This window comes from Sitophilus oryzae, unplaced genomic scaffold (assembly GCF_002938485.1).
Source record: "Sitophilus oryzae breed Bouriz unplaced genomic scaffold, Soryzae_2.0 scaffold_435_pilon_pilon, whole genome shotgun sequence".
NCBI lineage: Eukaryota > Metazoa > Arthropoda > Insecta > Coleoptera > Curculionidae > Sitophilus > Sitophilus oryzae.
This window is the reverse complement of record NW_022147013.1, coordinates 1-19527: the sequence shown is the minus strand read 5'-3', so window position 1 is coordinate 19527 and position 19527 is coordinate 1. Positions and strand designations below refer to the sequence as shown.

General features: G+C 35.2%; 1 protein-coding gene across 1 annotated transcript; it reads right to left on the bottom strand.

The window, feature by feature from the left end:
- Positions 1-17891: 17891 nt before the first annotated feature.
- Positions 17892-19510, bottom strand: LOC115885852 (neuroligin-2-like; the record flags this gene model as incomplete). Its single annotated transcript, XM_030904875.1, has 2 exons — positions 17892-18287; positions 19385-19510. Coding segments are annotated over 2 exons (522 nt in total), but the record flags the coding sequence as incomplete, so codon positions are not given.
- Positions 19511-19527: the final 17 nt, after the last annotated feature.

The following is a 19527-nucleotide window of genomic DNA, read 5'->3' as shown; positions in this document are numbered from 1 at the left end:
TCGTAATATCATATCGATATACTGATTAGAACTTTATATTAAAATTTAAAAAATGTTAAAAATTAACGATACAGGCTTGGTTTTAATAAATATTAATATCACAACAGAACAAAGGATATTAAAAAAATAACTGTTATAACCAAGTATACAAACAAACAAAAAACTTGTTAAAAATACTCTAATACTTTGTATTATCTCCCCCGGCTGCTATAATTGTCTGTAGACGTCGATTCGTACTGCTGCAAATATATTGTGTTCAGCGGTGGATGGGGAAGTGGAAACCGACCCGGGAAAAACAGACAACCGGCCCAAATCCACAAAATCAAAATGACCATAACGAAGAAACATATTTTATTTATTAATATATAAGTAAGGGTGTTTTCGCTCGTGCGAAAAAGCTCTTTTGCCTCCGGTTTAAAAAAAAATTAAATTGTCCCGATCAAAATTTTCGGGACCAATATTGGGTCGGACATCTGAATTTTTATTACAAAATGGCTCAGTTTTACAGGGTTCTACTGCTTTATTTCCATTATCGATAACGGTAATTTGATCTTGAATAGGCTACGATTCTGAGTCACGATTTTGAGAAAATTTAAGACTTCCTGATTCATTCAGTTCGGCTGACTCAATCCTCTGTGAAATACATTTTATTTAGTTTTTTGGGTGGAGCTCGAGCATCGAGCCTTGGACTTTCTTACACATTATAGAAAGAAATTCTCTCTTTTCTGGTACAGCAGCAGCCTTCTCGTGTACACGTGTTTTAACTGAATGAACCGCGGTCGCCATTAAAACTACAGCATTTTTTAGGTTATTATATAGTTCTTATTTTTCCTCTATACTTTTCTACATTTGCCATCTTGTATGATAATGCCATGACGCAAACGAAAAAAACCTAGGCAATACCTAGGCAGTGGATATAAATGTGTTCTGATGTAATGCTATGTTACAGTCGAATAAGACGTTGAATTGATTGACAGTAGTTGAATAAGACATTTTTTTTTGCTGCCAGTCAGTCATATTTATTAGTTATTAATAAAAGAATAGTGGGTAAAACTATACAGGGTGAGTCTTAAATAAGTGCAAATATTTTCAGGGGTGGTATGTTTCGACCCCAGGAACACGTCTATGAGGGTTTTTTTTGCAAAAAAGCTGTTAAAAATCGAGCATTTTCTTTTAAATTTTCCTGTATATTTTAGAAAACTTTTTAGAACTTGTTCACCGCCAATTTTCCCACGGTATAGTTTCTTAATTTCTGATATTACAGCAGTAATACCGAAAAATTGAGATGGCTGCAATTTTTTTAAAAATAAATCTATTTTTTTTAATTTCCAAACCTTAATAATTCGATTGGACTTATTTGAAACTCGATAAAGAGAATATATATTATGTTTATTTTATTGAGATATACCAGCCCTGAAAATATTTGCACTTATAGACTCACCTTGTATAATAAAATTTTCAAACCGAAAAAACAACAGATGATTATTAAAATTATAAGTGTCCCAGAGGAAGACAATTGTTTGCTACTAACTATAGTTATTTTACAAACTGGTGTAAATTACACTAATGCAAATTGATTAGTTAGTTATGGAGTCACTAAGGACCTTACGTCACTTTAGTTAGAAGATTAACCATTTAATTTTTGCTAATCCAATCTTTTTTGAGCACTGATCGGGACCGGCCCACCGGCCCATCTTTCCACAGGCCTACCGGGTATTTTCCGTTTTCCCATATGGCCCATCCACCCCTGATTGTGTTTTGTTTTCCCATTCTGCTTTATGGAACAAGCAAATATTCATAATTTCAGCCATCTTCAACAAGATTAATAACTTTTGCACTGCTCTTCGACACTAAGAACTATATTCAATCCGAAATTCAATTGTACACAACAATAATCACCAAAGCCACCTCATCATTATAAAGAATAACATCAAAAAGTAACGGTAATTGAAAGCATTGTACAATGTTTATGGCAAGTTCGTTTCACTCTTAAGAATTAACCAAGGCATGTGTTGATATGAGTCAAAAAATAAAATATTTAGGAGACATAATTCTGATCGAAAAATAATGTTTTAGGAAAAGTATCCCCCTTCCGCACTCCGGACATTCATAGAGCTCATTGCTTTGTTGCCTCTTTACGTTTTGGATGTTGCTGTTAAGCGAGTTTACAATTCTTCTGCATTGCGTTCTCTTGTACCCACTCATTCTGCATGTTTATCCCCTTTAAGTTTACGTGAAAAATATCCTTGTACCTTTTCAGTTGTCCATCCGGTTTTGTCTTACCGTCTAAAAGCTCATCGTAAAGCAGATATTTTTGTAGGCAGTTTTCTTGCATTCTGAATGCGTGACCAGCCAATCTTAAGCGGGATTTCCTAATCATGACTTCAACGCTCTCGCAGCTAGCTTTTTCAAGGACCGATAAGTTTGAGACATGGTGGAACCATTTGATTCTTAAGAGTTGTCTAAGGTGTTTCTGTTGCAACTTCTTTAATGCGTTTAATTTTAATGCTTTAATGGTCTTTAATACGGCACCCAGGTTTCGCTTCCATATAACATGGTGGAGATTATTATTGCTCGGTACATTGCAAGTTTCGTTTTTGTGCTTGGAGCCTCGTTTGTGTTAAACAGGGTGCATCACGTGAAGGTGAGGTTGACTTTTTGGTAAGCTAGGCTGTATGTATCGCTTCAATATCCCTTGCGCCCAAAATACACCATTATCTCCAAGAGGATTGTTCTGTATGTAATTTTAAACATTTACTTTCCTCAAGACCGTTAAATATAATCATTTCAAACTACGAAACCCTAATCTTAACTCCATTCTCTATTCCTTTTAATCACGTTCCGCGTCTCTTTCGCCTCGTTTTTCCCCGAAAAGGGAGAATGAGCGTTACTAGGGCGCGTTTCCGCACCGCACATCCGCATAATTCATTCTTAATTATTGCAAGTATCCGATAAAATTGAGTTAGAGCTGGCGAAACCGCGGCGGCCCCAGCAAGCCAGGTCCGCCCGACCCTCGTTTCGGCCAAATTAAACGATGATGGAGTATTCCAGGAACAAAACGAGATTAAACCGACGAGGATTAGACGCGCGAGGGAAGCGGCGTTGCCAACTTGTTATGTTTTCGTCAAAATTTGACTTCGGAAATTGAACTCCTAATAAAAGAAATGGAAGGAAACGATTATTTATTATTACTAACTTCTCCCTTATTTTGATGTTTAGTAAACTATTTCAGAGCAGCGGCTTAAACTTCTGAAATGCATTTCTTGCTTGTTCTACGCGACATCTAATTTCGTATGAAGGATCGATATGTTGGTTAATCCAACAGCCTAGGTATTTAAACTTCGCCACTCTCTCCAATCTCAATTCAGAGTTGGTAAAATATCTCGAGAATCTGAAAAAATTAGACAAAGGCACAATTTAGGTTCTCCTACTCTGAGTGTCAGTCCACCAAAGGAGAAATGGTAATAAAAAAACAAACACTCCGCTAATTGAAACAGAACCATTCTGCTTTCCAAGTGGAAACCAACTTAAAGTGGAACACAAGCACCCATCTCTCCATCTCGTAACCTGGAATGGGAATCTTCTAAGATACGCGAAGAAATTTCTCAGGACTTACGACCGAGAAAAATCAAAGATTTTCATTGATTTAAGTAAGAATAACTTTAGATTGTTACGGGCTGAACACTGCCTCCTCAATGAACGCCTTAATATATTGAAGCTCAAAAATAAAGGCGCATACAGATTCTGTGGGGAAAATGGTGAAACACCAGAACACCTCATCGCTGAATGCTCCGAGACGACAACCCAACTATTCGTGCCATAAACTTTGGTACGATTGGTATCGGAGTTGTAAAACCAACCTCTGTATAACCGTCTGAGATACTTGCTTTTGTGAGAGCCCTGAGAGTGTATGATGAATTATAATTCAAGAATGGGAGACTCAAGAGATCCTTAAGGTCCTTCCCCTACATTCTACATTTTACATTGCAATTATGGACTATTAATAAGTTGTTTAACTTGCAAAAAAAAGGTCTAGACACATACTTTATTTTCCCTCAATGCTTGATGATATTTCCATGCAGATTTTGTAGTTTTTTTACTATCCTTAATATTAAAAGGATCTTACAGAAAATATATGTATTAACTTTTAATAATACGAAAGGGTTTAAAATGACTGAATACAGTTCATACCAAATAAACTTTTAGTCACGTGATTAAGCTTGACTGGCACTGTGTTGTCCATTTTTATATATTTTCTTTTAATCAAAATATTCTAGGAAACAAAAATAAATTAATTAGAAATATATAAACAGTTATTATTTACATCAACAAAACTCACCTTCTTAACAGCACTTAAGGGGCGTAAAGGACCATTACTATTGCTTTCCCGTTCAAAATATTCTAATAAAGTTGCGATGATTTTTTTACGGCTATTAAGCTATCTTTATACACTTCGCACTAAAAGTGGTTCTAAAAAGAACAATGTTCGACTGCAAGGTCTGCTAGTAAAGATTTTCAAGCTTAAAGTTGTAATGAAGTTCATAAAAATTTCTGCACTTATTCCTGGGAGACCCTGTATATTGTGTTAATTAATATTATACTAGAATAAAAGGTACTTCATTTTCTTTTGATAATGACAGTCAATATATTTTATTGTTAAATAATTATTGTAATGAACTTCATTAGTGTTCCGATTGTTAAATTAAATAAGTTAAATATTTAATTGCCATATTGTAAGAGAGTTTTGATCGGTTTTGGTCGCTATAGTTTAATGCGAAAAACCGAACCTTTCGCGCCGCCCGCCCTACTCTGCTAGTGCAGGTTGAGTGGAGGGGAGCGCCAGTCGAGTACCTTGGCTGCAGCAGTTCAAAACGACAGTTTGTGGTCGCACGCGAAACAGTGAGTTCGAGTCCGGAGTGCCCCGCCAAGTGACCAGCTGCCAGCCGCCGATCGCCGCCGTACTGCGCTAGGTAAGCACCAGCCGCCGAAGTGTTCGAAGGTAGGTCGTATTCTTTTAATGATTACTAGCGGTTATTGTTCCACTTAGGCGCGTTTTAGGGATAAGGGAGAGCGAAGGTTGCCGACCAGGCGAAAGAGAGAATACGTGGTGCTAGAGCAGGTGCCGGAAACTATGTCCCTTAAGTCTGACAACTGCTCTGGTATAACGTACCTCTCGGGAAAAGCTAATTAAGGGCAAATAATTAATTTATTTTATTAACAGAGTTGCCGACCAGGCGAAAGAAGGAATACGGGGTACTAGGGCAGATGCCGGAAACTATGTCCCTTAAGGGTAGTCTGACAACTGCTCCGGTATAACGTACCTCTCGGGAAAAACTAGTTAAGGGTTAATCATTTAATTGATTTTATTAAGGGACAGCTAAAGTGGTTCAGTAAACGCACGAGTCACGAATATTTATGGTGCTTGAACAGGATCTCGTCCAACTCCCGAGGCTGGTTCTGTCGCGCCCGCTTTTCTCTAGGTGTGTCGTCCGGACGACACCCTGCGACAGTGACGCTGGACGGGATCTCGCCAAAATCTCGAGGCTGTCCTGACCGGGCTGTGTGTGTGCGTGCTGCGCTTATCCGAACGGCGTACAACTCGCCGAGGCGTCGCTAACTTCAACATCAATCCGGGACTCGCGTCTGTATTCAACGTCAATCTGGGAATAACTTCAACGTCACTCCGGGACTCGCGTCTGTATCCAACGGGACGCTGCTAACTTCGACGTCGATCCAGGACTCGCGTCTGTGTGCCACGGGACGCTGTTAACTTCGACGTCGATCAAGGACTCGCGTTTGTGTGTCACGGGATGCTGTTAACTTCGAGATCGATCCGGGACTCGCATCCGTGTCCAACTGGACGCTTTTAACTCCGACGCCGATCCGGGGTCCGTGTTTCGCTGTCAAAAAGGACGCTGCTCCGATAAATACGATGCTGTGACCATCGGGACGCCTGTAACAACGTCGCCGCCGTTTAGAGAGTCGCGTCACGGTAGAGTGTATTGCTCCGGTACCTACGTGTCTGTGTCCAATGGGACGCCGCTAACTTCGACGCCGATCTGGAACTCGCGTCAACGTGTCTAACGGAACGTCACTTCGGGAATGCGTCTTGAGTTCGAGTGATAGAGTCAGTCAGAGAGTTGCGTATTGGGAATAATCGATCAGAACTCTAGAGGTACACGGTTGTTATTGTAAATTTTGCTTTGCGAGGTTCACAAACATTTTATTTTGTTTTTGTATTATTGTTACACAATTCGAGAACGTAAACTTTCTTTGATTGCTTTTGCACATAAGTAATTTGTTAAACAAAGACCTAATGTTGCGTTATGGTTGATTGTGTGTTTTATTTTCTTTTCATCTCACCACTCCCTGGTATCTCCACTGTATAAAGCTACCCGTACTGGCACTAGTGGTCTCTCAAACACTATAAACTTTGAGGTTGGCGCCCGAGTACCGAACCAAAGCAACTCTCGGCATCCGTAAGCGTTCTCAAAAAGGAAGAGAACCTCCCAAAGTATCACAATACTAGTTATTTAAACCAAAAACTCGTAATACAAAACTAAAGTGTCAAAACGAATGACAATGTCAACAAATAAATAAATAAATGCCGCAACTTGACATTTTTTACAGCAGAGCTACCACCTGAATCTTCAGCGCGAAATTTAAATTCCAATTAGTCATCATGGCGCCGAATATGTCCATGGTTGGCAACAATAAATTGACCCTCGATTACGTAACTAAAAGTTTAATTGATATGAAATATATGCATGAGAATGGCCTTAATTGAGGCTACTATTCTCAACAAGATTACTATGAACTGGATCAAAGGATACTCCTCGGGATACTCGCAATGTGGTAGGATCAAAAAACTGGTAGATTTTTTAAGAAGGCAGTTAGTTTAAATGTTATTTGACCACAGTCATCTTAAGATTAATACTTCTTGCAGCCCAACGGTGAAAAAACAAAGAATATCACTCCACACAATTTCAAACAGTTCTGAGATAACAGAAACAGTAGCTAAAGAACTTTTGCAGTACCACTATAAGAAAGAAACGATGACATTTTTGACCATAAAAAAGTAGTTTATGTACTATAACTGGAAGTCTAATAGTGCTGTCTTCATAATGGTAATATTTACAAAATATCACAAAAAAATGTAAATATTGATGTGAATGCAATGATATCAGGGCCACATAACCGATTTACGGGATTTTTAATGTCGTGATTTTTGCTAGATTTTTATAGGATAAAGGTTTAAGATAATTTGTCGATCTAGAACGGGTTTGAAAAAATATTATTGAATAAAATTTCACCAAAATATAGATAAAATGTAAAATGTATGGGAGTTAATCACCGCGACCTTACAGATCTATTGTGTCTTTCTTTCTTGAGTTATAACTCATCATACAATCTCGGAGTTTTGACAAAGGCGAGTATCTGAGACTGTTTTAAAGTCTCGGCACAATTAGTGATGAGGTGTTCTGGCGTTTCCCCATTTCCCTATAAGTCTGCATTCGCCGTTGTTTTTTTTTTTTTTTTTTATGTTTTTGTTTTCCCATTTTTGTGTTCATTGAGGAGACTTGTTAAAAACCCCTTGATAATCGAAGAATGTTCTTACTTAAAAGAAAGAAAATCTTTGGTTTCTCAGTCGTAAATCCATAATTTCGATGAAGCACATCACTGGAAGATTCCTATTTAGATTGTAGTCTTTAGCTTCTTAACGCTGGTTACCACTTGGGACGCAGAACAGTTCTTGTCAAGTTAGTAGAGTGTTCGCACCTTTTCTAGCTAGATCATTTGTTTTGTATTTCCTTGTATCCCTTGTTGAACTATTTTGGGTAGAATTTATTATCTTTTCTTTGTCTAATTTGTTTCCATTCACTTCCTTCCGTTTCCATTCCATAAATAAATAAAACAATATTCTTTTCCCCAAATAAATTAAAATAACCCAGTTTTCTGTGTGGTAGGGGGGTAAATCTCCGCGACTTTACATATCTATTGTGTCCTCAAGATATAACTCATCATACAGACTCAGGACTTGGACACAAGCCAGTATCTGAGACGGTTTTACAGAGGTTAGTTCTCCATCTCCGATATAAATCGTACCAAATTCATGGCGCGAAAGGTTGTCGTCTCGGCGTACTCAGTGATGAGGTGTTCTGGAGTTTCCCCATTTTCCCTACAGAATCTTCAGTGTCCTGTTAAAAACTTTGTTAAGAAAATTAAAAGTCAGTGAAGTCAAAACGACCAGTACATTCGTTGTTGTTTATAAAATTATCTAGAGTATTTTCAGACACTTTCGAATATTAAAACACGTTCAAAATTGCAAAAATAATAGAAACATATTTGGCATAAATTTCTTGGTGCCTATTGATCGGCGCGTTTCTTTTGTTAATTGCGGCGGACACAGCAAATGAATATACAGTTTGCTACAACAGATTTGGCGCATTCATTTGTTTAAGCAAGCAACGCGATAAATATTTATGAGGTTTACAGTTGTGCTATGTGCTCCTAAACGAATTTGGTTCGGATAATTTAGCGCTGAAACTAAAAGAAATATCCACTTTGTTTCCAGATAATATATATATTTTTACAATTTTAGAATTTTTTTAGAAATGTATAGTTAATAAAGAGAAATACAGAAGAATGTGAAAAAAAAGAAGTAATGTGCATAATTTAATTGTAGGCCATAGGTTTAGCATTGAAAAATATGTCTCCAACATCACGACATGCCATTTTCAAGCCTTCTTTGTTGCACTTATTAAACGTTCAATAGGTTTGTCTTTCTCGAGGACCTTACTTTTCGCCCATGTGCATTAAAAGTTACACGTATTTCCAAAAATGACTAATAAAAATAAAAAATGGCTAATTAGAGATGTACAAGTATTGGGCGAATTCTCCATAGGAAGTGACCACCGAATAGGTCGAACTAGAATTGAATTCAACCTTAAATCTGAACGACGAAAAATGATAAGGAAAAGGACCACGAGAAAATGGGTAACACCAGAAAAGCCAGAAGAATATAGAGCAATGGCAGCTGAAAATTTAGGAAATCTGGAAAGAATGGAAAATATGGAAATTGAAGATATAGATAATCACATTGTAACTATTTTAACGCAAGCTATTAAAGAAAATTGTCCTAAAAAGGATAATCAGGGAAACAGAAAACTAACCCAAAACACTTAAGATCTGATAAAGCAACGTAGAGTTATTATAAACAAACACTCAGATGATTATAGGAAACTTAACAAGAAGATATCAAAAGAGATAAGGAAAGACATCAGAACCCATAATACCAACAAAATAACGCAACTCATTGAGAGAAATCAAGGATTAAAAAGAGGCAAAGGTTTTCAAAAAAGAGGCAAGCATAGGGAGAGCACTAATTCATAAATTGCAAAATGCAGAAGGACAGATAACATCAAATAGAGCAGATATTCTGCGTGTTACGGAAAATTTCTACCAGCAGTTATATGACAACCCAAACCCTAGAAACTCGTATAGTACCATACCAACTGTGATGAATGAAAAAAGAAATGAAAGAAATCCCAGATATTACTTTAGATGAAATATCGGCGGCATTAAACTTTATGAAAAATAATAGGTCTCCCGGTGACGACAATCCCGGCTATTGAAGCCATTAAAGAAGGAGGAGAAAAGGTTCTCAAGGCTTTGCAAATATTATTCAACAAATATCTTGTCGAAGGAAGAACGCCATCAGAACGGGATAATGCCAATATAATCCTATTACATAAAAAGGGGACAAAACAAACCTTACCAACTATCGGCCTATTAGTTTACTGAGCCACACATACAAATTATTCACAAAAACTCTCACAAATCGTCTCTCCCTAAAACTAGAACAATATCAACCAAGAGAACAGGCTGGGTTTAGATCGAACTTCGGTACAAATCACCATCTGTTGGTGGTGAAGTCCCTAATAGAAAAACGTGTTGAGTATAACAACCTCCCTTTATTTTAATATTTGTCGACTACGAAAAGGCATTCGACTCTATCGATCAACAAAAATTATTCAAGGCCCTAGCCGAATGTCGTATAGACACCCGTTATACTAACCTTTAAAATATATATACGACCATGCAAAAGCATCTGTATCACTACATGAAAACACAAATAAATTCCGTATTAAAAGAGGAGTACGGCAAGGCGATACAATTTCCCCCAAATTGTTCATAGCACTATTAGAATATATGTACAAAAGACTAAACTGGGACGAAATGGGCATTAATGTTAACGGGAAAATGTTCAATAACCTACGTTTTGTTGATGACTTGGAAAAGTTGATTACAGACAAAATACACGAAGCTCAAAATATGCTAGAAACACTTAAACGGGCGTCAGATCAAATTGGACTATGCATAAATTATTCAAAAACCAAACTAATGACTAATCTTGTTATTAGTGGAAATGTCTCGGTAGACGGAGCAAATATAGAACAAGTATATTCATATAAATATCTGGGGCACGAAATAACAATTGGCCGCGATAACCAGACGCACGAGATACAAAGAAGAGTAGGACTAACATGGGCAGCATTCGGCAAACTAAGATATCTGTTAAAATCAGATCTACCAATGTGCTTAAAGAGGAAGATGTTCCATCAGTGCGTTACATATGGCGCAGAGACACTTACACTGACGAAAAAGTCCATAGAAAAAATCCGTGTAGCCCAACGAGCTATGGAAAGAGCAATGCTTGGTGTATCTCTAAGAGACAAGATATCCAGTACAGTTATAAAACAGTGTACACAAATAACAGATGCTATATATCTGCTTAAAAAACTCAAATGGAACTGGGCAGGCCACCTGGCAAGAAGAACGGATGATAGATGGACCAAGCTAATACTAAAATGGCGGCCAAGACAAGATGCTCTCAGAAACAGAGGCAGACCTCCAAGATGGTCAGATGACTTGAAGAGATTTAAGGGAAACTGGATCCAAGTAGCCGTGACCGAGAAAGATGGAAGGATTTCTGGAGGCCTACGTCCAGCAGTGGACACTTCAGGCTGGTTGATGGTGATGATGATGATGTATTTCCAAAATAATCACAATTTTATACGGTTTAGAAAGTACAAATTATACATTGTTATGGAAACCAACTTCTCATTGTCATCATATTGTCATAATCTTATTTCCATTATGTAACGATGCTTGTTTTTGCGTTTTTTATTTTAAAAATTGTATTAATTACTCTTCTATCGACCGCTTTTATGTAGCCAAGGATACAAGTGTGTTCAGTGAGAAGTTAATTTTAAGTTTGGGCAACTATATTTCTATTTTTTTTTCGTTGGACTTTCTAAATACTCATAAAAATGACTATAAAGTGTTTAGTGTGTGAAAGTTCTAATACAAAGGTCCCCGAATTATTTTTTCAAAGGCAAGTAAAGTATTCAGTTGTTATTTTATTTATATTAAGCCACATGCATACTTTCTGGTTAGATTTCTTAAGAATATTGATATTCGAACGGAGTGGCTAAATGTATTTTTTACATAATTTAATTTTTATGACAGTAAATATTCAATTTATTGTTCAAATATAAGCATTATGTTTGCGACAGTTTCCTTAGTAATTTACTTATCCACGTAACTATATATGATCTAGGACTAGTACAGAGTAATCCACTTTTGATTGAAATGTTTGGGAATACAGAAAAGAAAACTTTTGAGCCAATTTTTATCTATCTGAAGATATAAAATGTATTAATAAATTTATTAGTAGCCACAATCATTAGAAAAAGATTGATAGGTGATAATAAAGATGATTTTAGTCAACTCAACACTGCGGCCTCATCACTACTATCATTATTTTAGCTCGTTTAGATAGAGAGCATTCAGATTTTCTGCTCCCCAGATGACAATTTTGCCGTTATCTGATACAGCAGTGAAAAAAATACCGACAGTTTATAGCTATGCTTTGGGGGCCTGTATTTTTCGATGGCAAATGACAGAAAGAATGGTTTCAGAGATTTGATACGGTGGTGAAAAATGCTGATGACATCCGACAGAAACGTCTTAGTATATAACGTAACGTCAAATTATATTCCTGATATCGCAATAACTAAGCGTTAGATCACAGCAATTTCTTTAAATATTTTTTCCACAGACTTTGATTTAAAATAGAAAATGTCATTTCCATAAGAATAACCTGCAACAAAAACTACATAAAATAATTTCTAAGTCTTTTCACTCAAACTCAACTCATAATATTATAAAAAAATCTGAAAAAGTATCCAGCAAAGTATAAAGCCCTTTAGTTCTTTGGCAAACAGCCAATTAGAGTTTTATTTGCAGAACAATTGTGGATATTCTGAAAAATGAAACGAACTGGTGGGGTGTTTTATATAACTTTTGTTTTGCGTAAAACTCTACGTTGAGTTTCCTAAAAGGAATTGAATGTTGGACTTTTATTTTGTTTGTTCTAAATATAAAGAAAGTTTTGAAATTAGGACGTATTTATTTATATAACTTCTTCTTTCTTAAAATATACACGGTGTTCAGATTAATACAATTAAGAATTACATAACAGAGGATGTCATGATTTACCTTTCCTTGGTTAAAATTTTACAATTGAGAATTCTTTATATTAAACTAGCGTGTACCCGCAACTTCGTTTGCGCTGAATTAATCATTTCTAATGGTGATGATAAAGCAAAGCAAGCATTTCCATTAACATACAAACTGGATAAAATTTTCTCACATTTATGTCAGCATAAGAAAAAACGATATGGCGATATTATTATATAACTTGGCAATATTTGAGTGGTAGTTTCATCTCGTTCGAATTTGATTTTCGAAAAATCCGTTTGCCAAAAATAAGCTTTTTCCGTCAAGCAGTTTAAGCAGAATCGTGATTAATCAATTACCCAACTTTTTGGAACACCTTGTATGAATTTTTAAAAAATTTCAAAATATGTAAAAAAACAAAATAAATTGTGCGTTTCCAAGCGTTTTCCCGACAAACTAACCGTTTTTTAAATACCAAATATTGTAATATTTGAGGGGTCGTTTGACCCCCTTGGAACTGGAATTTCGAAAAATCACAACCCCACAGTCAATCCGTTTGCCAAAAATCAGCTTTAAACGTCAAGCAGTTTAAGCAGAATCGTGATTACTCAATGGTCATATTTTAAGAAACACCCTGTATGAATTTTTGAAAATCTTAAAATATGTAAAAACAACAAAAATAAAATATACGTGTTTAAGAGTTTTCCAAAAACTCACCGGTTTTCAAATAAAAAATATTCTAATATTTGAGGGGTGGTTTCACCCCTTAGAATTCGAGTTTCAAAAATCCTCCTTCTTATCGAACCTCTACACCCTAAAAGTCAATTCGTTTTCCAAAATCGGCTTTTACGTCAAGCGCTTTAAGCAGGATCGTGATTTATCATTGACCAGATTTTTCGAAACATCCTGTATACATTTTTAGAAAATCTTAAAATATGTAAAAAGCAAAATAAAAATACGTGTTTAAGCGTTTTTTCGGAAACTTGGCAGTTTTTTAAATAAAAAATATTGTAATATTTGAGGGGTCGTTTTACCCCCTTGGAACTGGAATTTCGAAAAATCCCTTCTTATCGAATCTCTACACCCTAGAATCAACCTGTATGCCAAAGTTGAGCTTCTTACGTTGAGTGGTTTGAGCAGGATCGTGATTAATCAGTGTGTCAGTCACTTAAGGATTTTATATATTAGTATAGATTAAAAATAAAAGTAAAGTAAAGTTTCAGTTAACGTCTCCTTTTTTGCTGCCAGGGCTAATCTGGACGGAGCCTACTTTGTTTACACGGAATCCGAACCGCGGTTTTCCGCCATATCATGGTCAAAGGCCTACTACTAAATGGATTTAGGAAGTGTCTAAATCAACTCTAACTCACGAGATATCCGATCTCATCCGGCCTCGAACCGGCGTGAATGAGCAGTGTGTATCAATAGATTTCACACTTTTCCCTTGAACAAAAGCACGAAACAGTTTCGAACCGGTCACCCGTCCATCCACCAGTATCGCCTTACGTCGCTTAACTTCTAATGGGAACCGGTGTTTCAACGTAGCTAAGCCGTTACTATTAAAAAAACAGGGTATAGCCTTTTATTTCTTACTGAATTAATAATATAAGCTTATATCGTCTTGGTTACATTAACCAGAGTCATAACACCCTTTAGGACATTAGGATGCCACAATTCTCTCTCTAACTTTTATAGATAACAACCATGAAATACAATAGAAATTATGAATAATAATATAAAATGAAAATGGACACTCATCTAACTACTCTGTTAATTTATTTACATCATTTAATGTTACATATAACAAATTTATAAGAGAATAGTTTCATCAACATCTCCTGCTACAATATTTTTCTGTTCCAGCCGCTGAAGGTATTTTTTATACTCCTTCTTTGTTCTATTTGGAATGGATTCTCTTTCAAGTGCGTGGTGTGACACGGCCTTGAATTTTTTCTCCCATCGATTTAATGATTACAATACCACAGTAGTCGTATAGTTAAATTTTACAACGGTATTTCCAGCATATTATTTAAGTAAATAACGGTTAACTTCGCAACACGGACATGAAGCAAAAACTCTACCACGCGTCGGACTTTGGTAACAGATGTTTCTTAGTTTATTACCACCCAAACTACGGTCAGCAGAATTATCTTAGATAACAGCAGCGTGTCGGTATGCGCCGATGTGTGGTTTTCAGTTAATTCCGTACAGAAGTTCACAAGTGGAACAAAACAGCAACGAAATTGAATCCCAGGGGATTGAATTGCAGATGTGTAAGAATAATTAGTTTGAAAGATTATTCTGTAACGTTTACGCCTAGTATAATTGAGTGGTTTGTCAAAGCCAAATATCAGATACTGAATTATTATAATTGATTAGACTTTAATGTCTTCCAAGACTCAAAAAGAGTATTTCGTATTTCAATATAAAGAATTTTTAATTGTAAATTTTTAAATAAGAAAAGGTTAATCATAACATCGTATATTATGTAATCTTAAATTTTATAAATCTTAAAATAACACTGTGTGAAACGCTTCCACAGGTGAGTTTTTCAAAATTTGTAATCTAGCATTTAATGAGTAATGTAAATCTCATATACAGGGTTGTTCACTTCATTCGACACGGAGTACTGTAGCCAAATTGTAGCCATGATTAGATTTTTAGAAAGTGTTAATGATGGAATCGTTGGAAGACTACTAAAGCTACAATTTTAAAATATTTTCAAAAGGTACAGAATATCCCAAATAAAAAATATCAAAGTTGCATTTTTTTAAAAGGAATATCCTGTGTATTATTAGATTTTTAGTTTCTACGGATTAAAATAGTAGTAAATTTAATTAAGGTTTATCGCACTTTAATCTTATTCTTTTTAAAATATTCACAATTTTGTAAAAATGCAGTAACAATTTTAATACTTTAAAGTTTTTGGTTTGGTTTTTGGTTGGTAAACCAAATATTGTACTGAAGTTTTTCTATTTACTAGATTTTGTATTACAATAATAAAAATTATACTACCTTATACAGAGTCTCTAAAATTTTTTAAATTAATTAATAACTTTAAACGGTGATTTTTAGGTTTGTAGCTTCTAAATAAACGATCTACGTAAAGCATCTAGCTCATTTGCCAGTTCAGACTTAGAATTTAGAGTTAGCAACTCGCATTTTCATTGGAGGACACTGTCATATTTATCTCAAACCAAAAATCAACGAGAATATTCGTATAATTTAATAAAATTACTATAAATTACCATAAATAATGAATTGTTTGTAATTGAGCTGAAATTTGTGTATTATTAATCCGGTAAATGATGGAGATAAACAATTGTGATTGATTAAAATTTTATTTTAACATGAAACTTTTTTTAACCACATTCTGAGAATTCAAATAATGAATTGAATAATGACCAAACAAGTGACATCTGTCTAAAAAAGACAGCGATTTTGAGTGGCAATTTGGTTATGTAAAATTTAGAGTGACAATTTTGATTATGTAAAACAAATACATATGCTAGGAGTTGCCGAACGGTTAACATTAATTAAAAAATAAATCCCCAATATGAATAACGAACAAAACCAACGTTTTGTTCGTTATCCAAACAAAAACAGACCACAGACTACACAAAACAAATTGGTTAGGTTAGGTTGTGTATTAGTAGCAGTTAGTAGTACTCAGAGTTATAAATTTCGAATAACTCGGTTATTTTGAACTTATTCGAAAACGGTAAAGAAAAAATATATGATCTTTGCATCGAGATCTACCAGCCCCGAAAATATTTGCACTTATTTAGGACTCGCCCTGTATAATCCCGTTCAAAATATCAAACAGTAGCACAAGTTTACGACCTATTAACACCCCCTTTAATTAAACGTGATTAATCACCTGTAAACTAATTATAGTTTATTTATCTTGGCCGTAATATTATCAGTAATATCGGCGAATTGTTGGTGCCAGTTAGCGGCAGATTAATTAGCTAACCGTCAGTTATTTGGACGCGGTAATTGGTTACTTTGTCGCTTACCGGTGAATGCAATTAGCGCTGAAGAATTTACCGTGCTCTGTGCTCTATTGACTCTATCGTTTTATCGGACTTAATTAATTATTAGTTACACATGTTTCGGACAAAATTTCACGGCACTAGATTCAAAACAAATAGGGACCAAATCACAGAATGTCAAAACAGTTTAAAAATTTTTATTGAATGTGTTTGCTAATTTCAAAGTGACTTTTTTAATTTAATACAATTAACTTGGTTAAACTAAGAGCTGGCAAAGGTTAGTTTTGGGTTGAGATTTCCGTATGTAATAAGAGTACAATGGGTTTACAATGTACTGAACAAAGAGAAAACAGTAAAAAACGTTGCCAAACGTATGAAATAAAATGAGAAACTGTGCTCATTGCTACAGAGACGTGGAAGGAAATATACTAGATTCTTATCAATATCTACCAGCCCTGAAAATATTTTACACTTATTTTAGACTACTTTATTTTTTCTTTTTAAGAATAATATTTTTTTTTCCTGCGTAGTAAAAGAGAAAATAAAAAAGCAATCTGCCAGACCTCGAGTGTGTCATTTTTTTGCGGGCTCGGTTTTCTAGGAGAGCAATATCTAAGGGCGACTTTACTCTACTAATGTCGCATCCCTTAAGACCTGTGTCTGCACGGAACCATTTGTCACTCCGGACGTACGTTTTCTTCAGAATAAAACTCAAAATATCCGCCATTTCTTCCAGGAAAACCTTTCTTTACCTATTTTTCCTTAGGTCCGATGATAAATTGCAAAAGGGATGTAAGCGAATAATTTCAGATTTTTTTAAAGAGAAAAAACCTATCTTCTTTAAATCGATATATTTAAACTGTAATTGGTTATTATGAAAAAAATATACACCATAATGGACAATTTGCATGCATTTTTAAATTACTTGAAATAAGAGGACATCAGTAAAAATATTTTTTCAAAATTCCCTAAAAATATACTAATAATTTGTCGTTTTGTGTCTTGGGTCGACCGCAAAGTGGACCAAAATGGCCGACTTAAATTCCGGTTTATCAGTGCCGTTCTAATTTTATTCAAAACGTGTAAATTGATGTAGGGTAGGCTCAATAATTAGTTGTTTTATTTTACGTTGTCAATAAATATCAGTAGTTATCAAAATTGTTAAAAAAATTATATTGAAAAACGCTAGTTTTCGTTTTGGTCAAGTAGGCTAGCTGCCAACTTACTTGGATGCTACGAAACCTTTCTACTCGACTTTGATATTGTTTTTGATACCATACAAATAGCGCAAAAGTGAGACGCACGCAACATCCATATAAGTGTATTTAAATGGCAGCAAGTATACTTGGTCCAAATAAACTTGGACTAGTACTAGGTCCTAATAGACTTGGACCAATACTTGGTCCAAGTATATTTAGTCCAAGTATACTTGATCAAGTATATTTGGTCCAAGTATACTTGGACCGTCTCAACCAGGCTTAATAAAAAATCCCTAGGCTTACCGCTTCCAGGGACGTATATGTTCAGGAACAGGCAGTCCTCTGACTGATTGGCCAGCAACGGAAGCAGCTTCTTCAAATACTGATAGCGCCCTTTGGGCATAAACTGCAAGGCTGCAGTCCTGTTTGTTATATCTGGGTACTTTTGGGGACAGACAGCTCCGAAAGTATCAGCTAGCCTGGTACCTGGCCAGGAAACGGGTGCTTGAGGGGGCTGGAATCTCAGCGGACCTACAGGGGGTGCTGCGTAGGGTACACCACGAAAGACCTGCCAGGAGAAAAAAAAAATATATAGAAAAATAAATAAAAGTTGGCGTCTACGTCATCACAATATTTGACGGATGCTCATCGCCATGTTGCCACAGCTACTTTTTTACTTTGACTCTTGACAAATGTCAAATAAGATTCGTACTTTTGTTCCCAATTAAGTACAAATATTTTTTTTATATCTGCATTATTACACAGACAAATTCTAATTATATAAAGTTATTAAGTTCTGGATTTTAACGAGTAAGACAGTGATGAAGACAGCTTAGTAGAAAATCAAATGTATTAAAAAGAGATAAAACTTGAATTGATACATTTCTTCTATGCGGTATTGCCGGATTTTGCATCAAAATTTCAAACCGCACAAGTGGTCGTTTAGGAAAAATAATGCATCTAGGTTTGGAAGTTTTTTTTCACTATTTGTTACGCATTTTATAAATAAATAAATAAATAAATGCCTTTATTTTCCAAAAAGTTTACAATTTGTAGACAAAGGTAAACTCAACAAGCAAAGTAAACAAACAAGGTACACAAACAAACAAAAGATAATACAAAAAATTATACAAATAATATTGTCAGTCTTATTGTTTAATATAAACATTTATAAATGTTTACAATGTCAAAGAACAAAAAAATAAAAATAATATTCAAACATAATATTCAAACAACATTACTACAGATGTAAAACTTTCTCCATTTGAAAAGTCGAACTTTCAGAAATCGCAAACTTATACCTACGTTTTCTAATTATATTATTCACTAATGAAAAAGCATATCCATTACACTCAGCTATATTCCTAATGTAATTCATTTCTATTTCCTATCCTTCGTTGGTAAGTGGAAAACTGAGTAATTTATGAACTAAGAAATTTAAACTACCCATCTTATGTTCAACACTATGAAATGACTCATTAGGAATATATCTGCATGTATTTTTTTCTATAGATATCAAATTTCAGGCATTTAGCAGTATTTCTAATAACTAATACATCTAGCAATGGTAATCCTATCGTTGTGTGTATTGTGGTGAATTTAGCGTTTTATTTTTATCATTACACTCGTTTGGTACAAATGAGTAATATTTTAGGTAGCACTTACTTCTACGGGTTCCAAATGTCTGGAATTCAGCTCTAAAATAATTCCCCTAATTGCTCCAGTCTGTATCTCCACTATTCTGGAACTGTACCTTGGTGGACCAGTCTCCGTCTCACCGCGAGTTGACGAGAGAATTACGACGAATA